The sequence below is a fragment of the Ursus arctos genome, chromosome X (assembly GCF_023065955.2).
Source record: "Ursus arctos isolate Adak ecotype North America chromosome X, UrsArc2.0, whole genome shotgun sequence".
NCBI lineage: Eukaryota > Metazoa > Chordata > Mammalia > Carnivora > Ursidae > Ursus > Ursus arctos.
This window is the reverse complement of record NC_079873.1, coordinates 58,064,751-58,078,772: the sequence shown is the minus strand read 5'-3', so window position 1 is coordinate 58,078,772 and position 14,022 is coordinate 58,064,751. Positions and strand designations below refer to the sequence as shown.

Sequence of the window (14,022 nt, the reverse complement as noted above, 5' to 3'; positions counted from 1 at the left end):
TCATCTTGACCAGTTCCTGGACATGATATGTCTTTCTGGTTAAACTGTATAAAATGTTTACCTATGAAAATGTTCTTAAACATCTTGCATACAGTTCTTCCAGACAAAAGTTCTGGATGAGAGGAGAGGATTGTAAAACTATGGTTGCTAAATGAGACAGCTGCTTTCAGGAGACACTCCCATTGGAATCAAAGAATGAACTGAATTTTTTGGACTGGACTAGAAACCTTAGGATAGGAAGCCTATGGTGGGAGGCCCTATTGGAGGTCCTGTTAACCTAAACTGCCTGATTAATGTATGTGATGCCTAACATTTGTAAACTCTTTTTGTCCAAGAGTATTGTGTATGCCCTCTGGAATTGTACTTGTCTGTGAGCCCTGACTATCCTGGCACTGCCTCAGCCTTGGAAGGCATTCAGTTCAGCTTCAATTTACTGACCAGGCTTGAGCTGTGCCTGGATTGATCCCTCAAGCCAGATAAAAAAGGTTAATACAGAAACTTAAGGAGGAAGCTACCTGGTGGTTGAAGATACATCCTTACAGTAATTGCTTGTTCTATCTAGCTAAATCTAAGACCCCTGAGAGCATAACTGAGGATAACACTACAGGTGAGGCTTACTTTGCTGCATTGGGGCCTGCTGACAAAGACAGATTGGCCAAGAGCCAATGGGGTGGACTGTGCAGAAAAAGAGTTTACATGACAAGCCTGAGAATGCTATTTTTAGAAAAAACTGCTTGCAAGTTTGTCCCTTGGATGACATCTGAAGACCTGGATTTGGGGAGGATTCCACCAACCTCTTAAGGATAAGAGTGGTTTACTGTGTGTCTAAACTGTACAAAGAGTATGCCTTATGCTGGATACCTGCTTTCCTTTTGAGAGTCTGGAGTTTGGGTATGTGCTATGCAGAGGGTGCCCATGTGACCAGCCTTTAATAAAAACATTGAGTCTCTAAGAACATCCTTGCTAGACAGCATTTCACACATGTTGTCACATTTTGATGCTGGAAGAATTATGCATGTGCTATGTGACTGCACTAGGAGAAGAATCTTAGAAGTTTGTGCCTGGTTTCCTCTGGATTTTGCACCATGCACCCTTTTTTTTTTTACTCTTTTTGCTTTGTATCATTTTGCTTTAATAAACCTTAGCTATTAATACAGCTGTATACTGAGTTCTGTGAATCCTAGTTGATCACCAAACCTGGAGGTAATCTTTGGGACCTCCAGCACAACAAGAATGTTCATAGAAGCTTTATTTATAATAACAAAAAATGGGAGGGGGATCTCAAATGTCCATCAACAAGTGAATGAACAAATAATGATACATTCATATGTTGGAATATTATACAGCAGTGAAAACAAGTGAACCAATTCTACATACACCAATATGGATGAATCTCATAGACTTAATGTTGAGTGAAAGAAACTAGATGCCAAAAAGTGCATATTATATTATTCTATTAATATAAAGCTAAGAAATGAACCTACTTATTTATGGTGATTGATGTTTGAATGGTGGTGAACTTTGGGAGCTGGGGGATGTTAACAACTGGAAAGGGGGCACAGGGAGGCTTCTGCAGTGCTGATAATGTTCCATATCTTGATTTGGGTTGTGTGTTTACTATGCCAAAATTCACCAATTTTTACATTTAAGATTTACATACTTCATGTATATTATACTATAAGAAATTACCACTATACTAGTGTCCAGTGATGGGTGAAAAGATAAACATAACATGGTGTGTATATACAATGGAAATTTTTCAGCCTTGAAAAAGAATAAAATTCTGACACATAGTACAAAATGGATGAGCCTTGAAGACATTATTCTAAGAGGAATAAACCAGTCACAAAAGGACAAATATTGTATGATTCCACATATATGAGGTGGTAAGAGAAGGCAAATTTATACATACAGAAAGAATGGTGATTGCCAGGGACTGGCAAGAAGGAAACATCAGGAGTTATTGTTTAATGGGTACAGTTTCAGTTTGAGAGGATGGAAAAGTTCTGGAGGTGGGTGGTGGTGCTAGTAGTACAATACTGTGAATGTACTTAATGCCACTGATTAAAAATGGTTAAAATGGGGTGCCTGGGTGGCTCAGTTGGTTAACGTGTCTGCGTTCGGCTGAGGTCATGATCCCAGGGTCCTGGGATGGAGCCCCGCATTGGACTCCCTGCTCAGGGGGGAGTCTGCTTCTCCCTTTGCCCCTACCCCTGCTCATGCCCTCTCTCTCTCTCTCTAATAAGTAAATAAAAGATGTATTTTTTAAAAATAAAATAAAAATAGTTAAAATGGTAAATTTTATGTTATGTATATTTTACTACAATAAAAAAAGAAACAAAATGGAAGGAGTAGTGGATAAACCTGGTTGTGATATCAATCTAAGGTAAAACATGTGCTTTCCAGAGTGGACCCTGGAATATGATGAAGGCGTTGATAGCTCTCTGGTTCTGTCCCTAAAAGTGGAGCAACACTAAAAATGTGCATATTTGATAAGTTTCAGGATAAAGCAGGGGCAAAAATAAAATCCCCAAGAAAAAATGTGTTCCAATAAAAAAAAAAGCAGTATAGTTCTGTCAGTACTAACATGAAATGATATTCAATATATATTTTGGAGAGAAAGAGTTTGAGAACAAGCTCTTTGTGTATACTGCTATCCTATTTTATACAATATATCCTATGTTATAAAAGGGGGAGAAGTGTGTGAATAAATGAACTATTGCCTCATTATAAGAGGTATTGTTGTGATAATTGCCTTTTGAAAGACAAAAAGAAATTCGACTACATGTAACATAGACTTTAATTATCAGATAGATTCTAATTTCAGAATGCTAAACTATAAAAAAGAAGACATACTCAAAGAAATAATGTGTGTGTGTGCGCGCGCGTGTGCACGCATACATACATACACAGACTTCCCCTTTCTTAAGTTTTCAAAAATGTTCCTCTGGTAAGTGAATTTTACTCTATGTATAAGGTTCCACAAAATTTCCTATGAGACACAATAATATTAAAATATTTTGACTTATTTGGATAAGATGTGTTGTTCATTGAATTAAACTGTATCAGTACTATGCAACTGAAGGAGATCAAGATTAAACTCATTTCAGCTTTCCAGTTTAGTATGCCATCTTTAAGCTGACGAGGTTTTTTTCAGCTTTCTTAAAGCATAGTTTATATTAATGTTTGATAGTCAATGTAGCTTTTGCAGTTTTCATGGGATTTAAGGAAATTCAGCATATGAATATCAGTAATGGAATTCTATCATTCATAGAACTATTAATTTTCATGTGCATTCTTTTCTCTCATATGTAGATTATGTGACTTCTTTATAAGAGCATAAATTCCTTTAAGAACAGAGGTAATTGTGTACCTTTCTCTTGGAGAGCCCTGCAGTGCTTCGTATGGCCTTGTACATGACATGGATACTAACTTTGAGACACAGAACTTAGTTTGTTCAATCGGAAAGTGTAAACCTAATACAAAAAAAAAAAAGTTTACTGATTGTATTTGTGCTCTAGAAAGATCTTGAGCATTTCTCAATTCTATCTCAGGATGCAACAGTAGAATGAAACTCAGTGGACGACCCTACAGGCATATGGGAGTCCTTGGAACTTCAAAACTCTATGACATTCGGAAGACTGTCTTCACCTTCACTCCACAGGTGTGTGAAATGAGCTTTCGCATGCATTGAGATGAATGGAAGTAAAACAGAAACATTACAGAAATAAAACATTTACTGGAGTTAGAACAAGTATTAGAGTTCATGGGGCCTTGCACATATTAAGTTGCTTAATAAATATTTGTTGAGTTGGACTGAATTGAAGTTGTAGCACAGAACAATGCCAAGTGATTGTGGCTACCAAGAGTAGCCCTGGCTGTTGCAGAAACAGTGACTGGGGATTTTATACATGTTGGAGTACTTTAAAAAATACTCCTTTTTAATGTTAAAAAGAAGTGTCATTTATTAACAAAATATAGTCTTTTTATTTGGCTACTGTATTATGTGCTCTCTTTGTTTTGGACAGGGGGCCTTTTTATATGCCTGGAAATCATTGATATCCTCTTCTAAAGAAAAATGTCAGTACTGTTTTAGCCATGATTTTACCCATTATTAGCCTGATATTTATTAGCCACATTACAATTATATGTGTGCATAGGAGGAGAAACTATTTTCTGCAAAGAAAGCTAAAGCTCCCCATTTGTCATTTTACATGTGAAATTGTGCAGCTGAGGTATAGACGAAAGAGTAACAGACCAGAGATTCTATTTCTGACCTTGCCATTTGCTAGCCATATGACTTTGTTAATCAGCTTAATGTCTCTTGGCCTTATTTTCATCTATTAAAAGATAAGCCCTCACTCATTTGTTATATAATTAAATAAAATTATGTACTTGAAAACACTTTGTAAATTATAGTACACTGTAAAAATGTCAAAAACTATGTTTCAGTGGACTATCAGATTCTCTGGAAAGAATGAGGAACTAAAGTTGGAGATATTGTTGCCTCTGCGACATGTTATATAGCTTTGTGAATATGTGAGTACTTTAAAATTTTATTGGACAGTTGTAAGAGTAAATTATTCTGAGCTGTTATTTTTCTTCTTTTTCTCAGTTTATAGACCAGCAACAGTTCTACCTGGCTCTGGACAACAAGATGATAGTAGAAATGCTTAGAACAGACCTCTCCTACCTCTGTAGCCGCTGGAGGATGACAGGCCAGCCCACCATCACCTTCCCCATCTCACATACCATGCTTGGTAAGGTTGTATGAGGCAAGAAACTAATGTATTTTTGGAATAAATCATGTGGTTAGCCCTTCAAATGCTTAAAGTCACTGGAGAGCTACTCATTATCATTTATTCTTTCAATAGTAATGTATTAGCCCCTATTTTGTGCCAGGCACTTATCTAAGCACTTGGGATACATGGGGTGAATAAGGCAGATGAGGTTTCTACTCTCATGGAGCTTTTATGTTTTAGAATAAATATGTAACAAATGAACTAATGCACAAGAATATTTCAGATGGTTTGAGGGCTATAATTCAAAAAATGTAATAGAATAACTTGGGGGCTACTTGGGAACTAATCGGTTTTTAGGTCAATTTGCAGAAATTTTATTAATGCAATTCATTTTAAAGATAGTAATAATACATTCTGCATCTGTCTTACTCCAGTGGAACATCAAGATTTTATAGAGAAGTTCCCAGACTTATCCTTCCAAGACTTGCCTAACCAAAGCAATAAAATTTAACAGGGAGAAGTGAATAGGCTTTCAGTTTATCTTTCCCTTATTGGCTGGGCTTCCTGACATTGCTTATTTGAAACTGGGTGAAAGGATTTATTATTCTCTCAGTTCCTAGAGGACTAGAGCCAATACTGAAGCACTGCTTCCTTTCTGTGTCTTTGCAATTGCTTCCAAAAGCCTGTTTGTACTGCCAGAGTACATAGAATTCCTTTTCATTAGAGAAAAATGCTTTCTCATAAATCATTCAATGTCCAGTCAGACTATTAGGGATATTGGTCACATTTTTAAAGTCCTTCAAACACAGAGGAGTTGAGAAAGTAGGGTAGTCTTTCTTCTTTTTGCCTTTCTTCTTTATTTAAGCCAATTAACAAGTACCTGATTAATAAACACTATGTTCCCAGCGTTGTCTTCAGAAAGTATAAAGTCTAATTGGAGAGGCAAAGCTGAAACACAAAAATAATAGAAAACAATTGAAGGCAGTATATAAAGAAGTACCAACCATTAGATCAGTATTTTAAAGTGAAGGCGATCACGTTGTTAAAGAAAATTTCTTGACTGAGGTGGGACTTATCAAGGCTTTTGGGGATGGGTAGAATTCATATGGGAGGAGGAAAAAGGAAAAGAGTTTTAGGTAAGGGAAAAATACCATGAATGAGATCTAGAGACAGGGATGAGCTTGACTTGTGAGTGCACAGTGGAGAGGCCAACCTGCATAGAGTGGCTTTGCATTTTGGAGTATAATTATCAACAAAATTGAATAAGGTGGGGTCAGATTATGAAGGCACTGCAAATAGGCAGAGATTTTTTTTTTAAGATTTTATTTATTTATTTGACAGAGATAGAGACAGCCAGCGAGAGAGGGAACACAAGCAGGGGCAGTGGGAGAGGAAGAAGCAGGCTCATAGCAGAGGAGCCTGATATGGGGCTCGATCCCATAACGCCGGGATCACGCCCTGAGCTGAAGGCAGACGCTTAACCGCTGTGCCACCCAGGCGCCCCTAGGCAGAGATATTTAACCAGATTTTCTCACAAGTCTGAAATTATCAACAGTTTTTGAGCAACGAGTGACATGATGAAAGTGGTGTTTACAGAATATTGATTTGATGACAGTATACATTGTAGTGAGGAGAATTTGATATCAAAGAAAATAATCCAGGCTTGAGATGATAAGATACATTGGATTGGTGCTAATAACAATGGAGTGGAAAGAAGAATACAGGAGTCATTTTAGACAACACCTGCAAGTCAAATGTTGGCTACCAGATATGGGATATGAATCAAGGTGATGTGAAGATGTAGAGACTAGGTCAACAATGCTGCCATTGATAGAAACAGAGAAATTCTATAGGAAGATGTCAGTTGTAAAGGGACATGTTGAATTTGTGGTGACAAAGAGATTGCAAAATTGAAATATCTAATAGGTGGGGTGAGATGCGCAGCCATAGCTTGGGAAGAAAAATAAAACTAAAGGTCTAGATTTGAATCACAAAGTTTTGATACTTGGTACTTGGTCACACAACAAAAACAGCAGTAACAATAACAGTAATAACTGCAATATTTCTTAAACATTTTCTCTGTGCTAGGCACTGAGCTAAGTGCTTTCAATGCTTTATTTTGAAATTTCTACAACCACTCTATTCAGGTAGGTAATATTAATAGCCCCATTTTATAGATGAGGAAGGTGACTCATTTTCCAGAGGCACAAAGCTTGTGACAGAGTCAGGCCTCTAACCGTCTGTTGGTCCCCAAAACCTACATTACCAACAGCTGTGTGTTTTTGTCAGTGACAATTTTGTGCTGATGAAATGAGAATGAATATGCTAGTGATCACATTAAAATGTGAATTAGTTAAATTACCATATTAAAGATTTCCAGGGGCGCCTGGGTGGCTCAGTCATTAAGCATCTGCCTTCGGCTCAGGGTGTGATCCCAGTGTTCTGGGATCGAGCCCCACATCAGGCTCCTCTGCTGGGAGCCTGCTTCTTCCTCTCCCACTCCCCCTGCTTGTGTTGCCTCTCTTGCTGGCTGTCTCTATCTCTGTCAAATAAACAAATAAAATCTTTAAAAAAATAAATAAATAAAGATAAAGATTTCCAGAATACATATAAGACCAAAATCCAGCTAGATGCTACTTACAAAAATATCCCTAAGATAAGATTATATGGAAAAAACCAGAAAATAAAAGAATGTGTAAAGATAAATAATGTAAATGCTAACAAAAAGAAAGCAATGGTGGCAACATTAATATTAAAAATGGTAAATATAATTCAAGGCACAAGTCAGTAAAAGGCACAGGAAGGATAGTTTGTATTGATAAGAGTTACAGAGACAAAAAGCAGAATCAGATCTATAAATACAGATAACAAACTGATGGTTGCCAGAGGGGAGGGGGTTGGAGGATTGGACAAAATGGGTGAAGAAGAGAGGGAGATAAAGGTTTCCAGTTATGAAATGAATAATTCATGGGAATCAAAGGGACAGCGTAAGGGGTACAGAGAATGATATTGCAGTGTAATGGGACAGATGGTAAGTACACTTGGGGTGAACATAGCATAATGTATAAACTTGCCAAATCACTAACTTGTACACATGATACTAATGTAACATTGTGTGTCAATTATACTCAAAAAGGGAGTTGCAATATAACAAGACGCTATAACAGTTCTAAACTTTTACCTACACGATAGTATCAATGAAACATATAAAGCAGGTATTTAGGAAAACTTAAAGACAATATGATAAAACCATTGTACAGTCATAGTGGGAAACCATAACATACTTCTATCAGAATGTCACAGATCAATCATAAAAAATAATTAAAGATGTAATGTTCCACAACTCATTAGTCACTAAATCAAAAACTAATAATGTACTATATGTTGGCTAACTGAACATAATAAAAATTAATTAATTAATTAATTAAAGATGTAGAGGGTTAACACGCCTGATTTTTCTATTTATGGGTTTATATAAAACTATACCCAAAAAGAATACACAAAAATATTTATTTTTTAAAAAATAGAAATCATATAGATGACATTGTCAGACATATGACATAAAACTAATTAACACAAGAATAATAAAAAAATCTGACATGAAGGAATTACATTTTTTAAAAATAATTCTTAGATTAAAGAGGTCATCAAATTTGAAATTAGATAGTATTCTAAAATAAAAAATGATACTACTACTTATCAAAACTTAAGAGATTTGGCCAGAGTCATATTCGGAAATTTTCATATCCATAAATTCTTTGGGGGGAAAAAAGGAGTTCCAGTTTCCAGACAAAATGAAGTAGACTCACTTCTCCCTCTTACTCCTGCTAAGTACAGTTAAAACCCTGGACATTATAAAACGAACATAAGAATACTCTGAAATCTGAAAAAAAGAAGGGAGACAGGCTAGGGACTTTGCACCTGAGAAATGACAGCAGCGAGTATTCTGTCTCATATATTCTGGACTAGATGCTGGAGAAGTTTTTATCCCAGAAATCCAAATGGTGCAGATTTTAAAAGCCTGAGAAAAACCTTTCTCTTCTAGCCAAAGTAACAGGAGAGGAGCAACCTAGCCAGACAGAAAACTTTCAGACAGTAACTGTCCTACTCTAGCCCAAACCACCAAAAAAAAAACCTGCAGCCTCACTCCCACTCCTATAACCAAAGGCTGAGTGGGGACCCTAGACTTCTACCTTCACATAGCTGTGAAGAAGCACCCCTCTTCTTCCTTAGGAGTAGTGTCTAGAAGTGCTAGTGGGGAGCTTAGACTTTCATCCTTGCCCAACAATAGAGGAATCTCCTTCTGTACCCACTAGCAGTAACTAGGCAGTGCTCCCTTCCCTGCTGCACAGTATCAGAAGAGATCTGACTCAGAAGATTCAGGAAGATCCAAAGTCTCATAAGATGATATCCCATATTTCCAGAATACAATAGAAATCACTTATACCAATGTCCAAGAAAATCTTAACTTCAATTAGAAAAATTGATCAGCAAACACCAATATCAAGATAACAGAGATGTTGGAATTGTGACAAAGATTTTAAGGTAGTCATCATAAAAATAGCTTAATGAGAAATGACTGGACTGCATTTGAAACTTGAAAGTAGGAAGTCTCAGCAAAGAAATAGAAATCCTCAGCAAAGAAATTGAAAACATGAACCAAATGAAGGGTTTAGAACTGAAAACTACAATAACAAAGTGAAAAACTCACTAAATAAGCTCAATAGAATAGAAAGGATAGAGTGAGCTTGAAGATATAGCTATAGGACAACAGGTGGAATTAAGCTGTATGGAAGAACTTCACAATCAAGAAATGCAGAAATGTAAAGAAATGCACTTAAAGCAAGAGAAAGGCTGACATGGAAGGGAAGAGATGAAGACTGGTCAATGTGAGATGGAAGAACAAGTGAGACACCAAGGAGAGGAAAGGCCAGATGGGCTACAGGGATCCAAGAGAAATAGACATGGGAATGGATGGAGGAGGAGCAAAGAACATGGGAGAGCCCTGTGATTCAGGAGGCCACAAATTTCTACCTCAAGATGGTGGTGGTGGCATAGGTTATGAAGCTAATCCTGGAGTTCCACCAGCAACCATGAGTAGTGCCATTATGGGAAGGAACATATGTACTGAGCATGTGGGGCAGACAGGTGTAAGACCTGTGGGTGGACAGGGTCCTCGAGGAATGAGGCCTAGAAATCCAGAAGGATGTGGCAGAGGGAGAGAAGAATATAAAGGCCCAAACAAAAAGCCCTGATCTTAGACGTGATATCTAGGTTTTCATTCCAGTTTGTTTTTGTCTTTTCTTTCTTAGATACAAATCTTTCAAATGCTTACATTGTAGTAATAAAGCTGCCTTTTTATGGATGCTAGCAGTTTATTGAGCTAATATTTGTAAATGGTCTGCTTGGGCAGGTACAATTACATAATGCAGTGTTTGAAATGGGAATTTTTCCCCTTAATTCCTTTTTTAAATTTTTTTAAATTCAATTAATTAACATATAATGTATTATTAGTTTCAGAGGTAGAAGTCAGTGATTCATCAGTCTTACATAATAGCCAGTGCTCATTACATCACATGCCCTCCTTAATGTCCATCACCCAGTTACCCCATCCCCCCACCCCCCGCCCCTCCAGCAACCCTCAGTTTTTTCCCTATAGTTAAGAGACTCTTATGGTTTGTCTCCCTCTCTGATTTCGTATTGTTTTACTTTTTCCTCGCTTCCTCTGTCATCCTCTATTTTGTTTCTTAAATTCCACATATGAATGAGATCATATGATAATTGTCTTTCTCTGACTTATTACGCTCAGCATAATGCCCTCCAGGTCCATCCACATCGATGTAAATGGTAAGTATTCATCCTTTCTGATGGCTGAGTAATAGTCCATTGTGTGTGTGTGTGTGTGTGTGTGTGTGTGTGTGTGTGTGTGTGTATCTCACATCTTTATCCATTCATCTGTGGATGGACATCTGGGCTCTTTCCATAGTTTGGCTATTGTGGACATTGCTGCTATAAACATTGGGGTGCAGGTGCCCCTTCAGATCACTACATTTTTATCTCCAAGGTAAATACCCAGTAATACAATTGCTGGGTCATAGGGTAGCTCTATTATCAACTTTTTGAGGAACCTCCATACTGTTTTCCAGAGTAGCTATACCAGCTTTCATTCCCACCAACAGGGTTCCCCTTTCTCCACATCCTCGCCAACCTCTGTAATTTCCTGACTTGTTCATTTTAGCCATTCTGACTGACGTGAGGTGGTATCTCATTGTGGTTTTGATTTGTATTTTCCTGATGCCGAGTGATGTTGAGCATTTTTTCATGTGTCTGTTGGCCATTTGTATGTCTTCTTTGGAGAAATGTCTGTTCGTGTCTTCTACCCATTTATTGATTAGATTATTTGTTCTTTGGGTGTCAAGTTTGAAAAGGTCTTTATAGACTTTGGATACTAGACCTTTATCTGATAAGACATTTACAAATATTTTCTCCCATTCTGTAAGTTGTCCTTTGGTTTTGTTGACTCTTCCTTTGCTGTACAGAAGCTTTTTATCTTGATGACGTCCCCATCGTTCATTTTTGTCTTTGTTTCCCTTACCTTTGGAGATGTGTCTAGCAAGAAGTTGCTGCAGGCGAGGTCACAGAGGTTTCTGCCTGTGTTCTCCTCTAGGATTTTGATGGATTCCACTCTCACATTTAGGTCGTTCATCCATTTTGAGTCTATTTTTGTGTATGGTGTAAAGAAATGGCCCAGTTTCATTCTTCTGCATGTGGATATCAAATTTTCCCAACTTCATTTGTTGAAGAGACTGTCTTTTTTCCATTGGATATTCTTTCCTCCTTTGTTGAAGATTAGTTGAACATAGTGTTGAGGGTCCATTTCTGGGTTCTCTATTCTATTTCATTGGTCTATGTGTCTGTTTTTGTGCCAGTACCATACTGTCTTGATGATTACAGCTTTGTAATACAGCTTGAAGTCCAGAACTGTGATGCCACCAGCTTTGGTTTTCTTTTTCAACATTCCTTGGCTATTTAGGGAGTTGTCTGGTTCCATACAAATTTTAGGATTATTTGTTCCAGCTCCGTGAAAAAAAAGTTGATGGTATTTTGATAGGGATTGCATTGAATGCATAGATTGCTCTAGATAGCATAGACGTTTTAACAATATTTGTTCTTCCAATCCATGAGCATGGAATGTTTTTCCATTTCTTTGTGTCCTCCTCAATTTCTTTCATGCGTGTTCTATAGTTTTCTGAGTACAGATCCTTTGCCTCTTTGGTTAGGTTTATTCCTAGGTATCTTATGGTTTTTGGTGCAATTGTAAATGGGATCAACTCCTTAATTTCTCTTTCTTCTGTCTCATTGCTAGTGTATAGAAATGCAGCTGATTTCTGTGCATTGATCTTATATCCTGCCACATTGCTGGATTCGTGTATGAGTTCCAGCAATTTTGGGGTGGAGTCTTTTGGGTTTTCCACATAGAGTATCATGTCATCTGCAAAGAATAAAAGTTTGACTTCTTTGCCAACTTTGATGCCTTTTATTGCTTTTTGTTGTCTGATTGCTGAGACTAGGTCTTCTACCATGATGTTGAACAACAGTGGTGATAGTGGACATCCCTGCTGTGTTCCTGACCTTAGGGGAAAAGCTCTGTTTTTCCCCATTGAGAATGATATTTGCTGTGGGCTTTCATATATGGCTTTTATGATATTGAGGTATATTTCCTCTATCCCTACACTGTGGAGAGTTTTAATCATGAAAAGATGCCATTCTTTGTCAAATGCTTTTTCTGCATCTGTTGAGATCATATGGTTCTTGTCCTTTCTTTTATTAATGTACTGTATCACAGCAATTGATTTGCAGATGTTGAACTGCTCCTGCAGCCAAGGAATAAATCCCACTTGGTCATGGTGAATAATCCTTTCAATGTACTGTTGGATCCTATTGGCTAGTATTTTGGTGTGAATTTTTCCATCCATGTTCATCAGGGATATTGGTCTGTAATTCTCCTTTTTGGTGGGGTCTTTGGTTTTGGCATCAAGGTAATGATGGCCTCATAGAATGAGTTTGGAAGTTTTCCTTCTATTTCTATTTTTTGAAACAGCTTCAGAAGAATAGGTATTAATTCTTCTTTAAATGTTTAGTAGAATTCCCCTGGGAAGTTCTCCAGTCCTGGACTCTTTGTTTGTTGGGAGATTTTTTTATTACTGCTTCAATTTTCTTGCTGGTTATGGGTCTGTTCAGGTGTTCTGTTTCTTCCTGTTTCAGTTTTGGTAGTTTATATGTCTCTAGGAATGCATCCATTTCTTCCAGATTTCCTAATTTGTTGGCATAGAGTTGCTCACAATATGTTATAATTGTATTTCATTGGTGTTGGTTGTGATCTCTCCTCTTTCATTCATGATTTTCTTTATTTGGGTCCTTTCTCTTTTCTTTTTGATAATTCTGGCCAGGGCTTATCAATATTATTAATTCTTTCAAAGAACAAGCTCCTAGTTTCATTGATCTGTTCTACTATTCTTTTGTTTTCTGTTTCATTGATTTCTGCTCTAATAGTTATTAATTCTCTTCTCCTGCTGGGTTTAGGTTTTATTTGCTGTTCTTTCTCCAGCTCCTTTAGGTGTAAGGTTAGGTTGTGTGTTTGAGACTTTTCTTGTTTCTTGAGAAAGACTTGTATTGCTATGTACTTCCCTCTTAGGACCACCTTTGCTGCATCCCAAAGCTCTTAAACAATTGTATTTTCATTTTCATTTGTTTCCATGATTATTTCTTTGTTATTAATTGGTTTATATAATTGGCTGCTCCCATGTTAGGGGCATAAATATTTACAGTTGTTAGATCTTCTTGTTGGATAGACCCTCTAATTATGATATAGAGTCCTTCCTCATCTCTTATTTGGTTTAAAATCTAATTTTTCTGATATAAGGATTGCCACCCCAGCTTTTTTTGATGTCCATTAGCATTATAAATAGTTTTCCACCCCTCACTTTCAATCTGGAGGTGTTTTTAGGTCTAAAATGAGTCTCTTGCAGACAGCATATCAATGGGTCTTGCTTTTTTATACAATCTGATACCCTGTGTCTTTTGATTGGGGCATTTAGCCCATTTACATTCAGAGTAACTATTGAAAGATATGAATTTAGTTCCATTGTATTACCTGTAAAGTGACTGTTTCTGTATATTGTCTCTGTTCCTTTCTCGTCTGTGTTACTTTTGGGTTCTCTCTTTACTTAAAGGATCCCTTTTAATATTTCGTGCAGGGCTGCTTTAGTGATCACAAATT

The 14,022-nt window shown here is 37.1% G+C and overlaps 1 protein-coding gene across 10 annotated transcripts in view; it reads left to right on the top strand.

Annotated features, from left to right (window-relative positions):
• Nucleotides 1–14,022, top strand: part of PHKA1 (phosphorylase kinase regulatory subunit alpha 1) — a 143,902-nt gene that overhangs the window by 90,929 nt on the left and 38,951 nt on the right. For all 10 annotated transcript variants that reach the window (XM_026485755.4, XM_048213381.2, XM_026485760.4 and 7 more), the window contains exons 15-16: nucleotides 3,555–3,664; nucleotides 4,616–4,760. In XM_026485755.4, coding sequence (XP_026341540.1) covers nucleotides 3,555–3,664; nucleotides 4,616–4,760 — 255 coding nt within the window. The remainder of the gene's footprint in view (nucleotides 1–3,554; nucleotides 3,665–4,615; nucleotides 4,761–14,022) is intronic.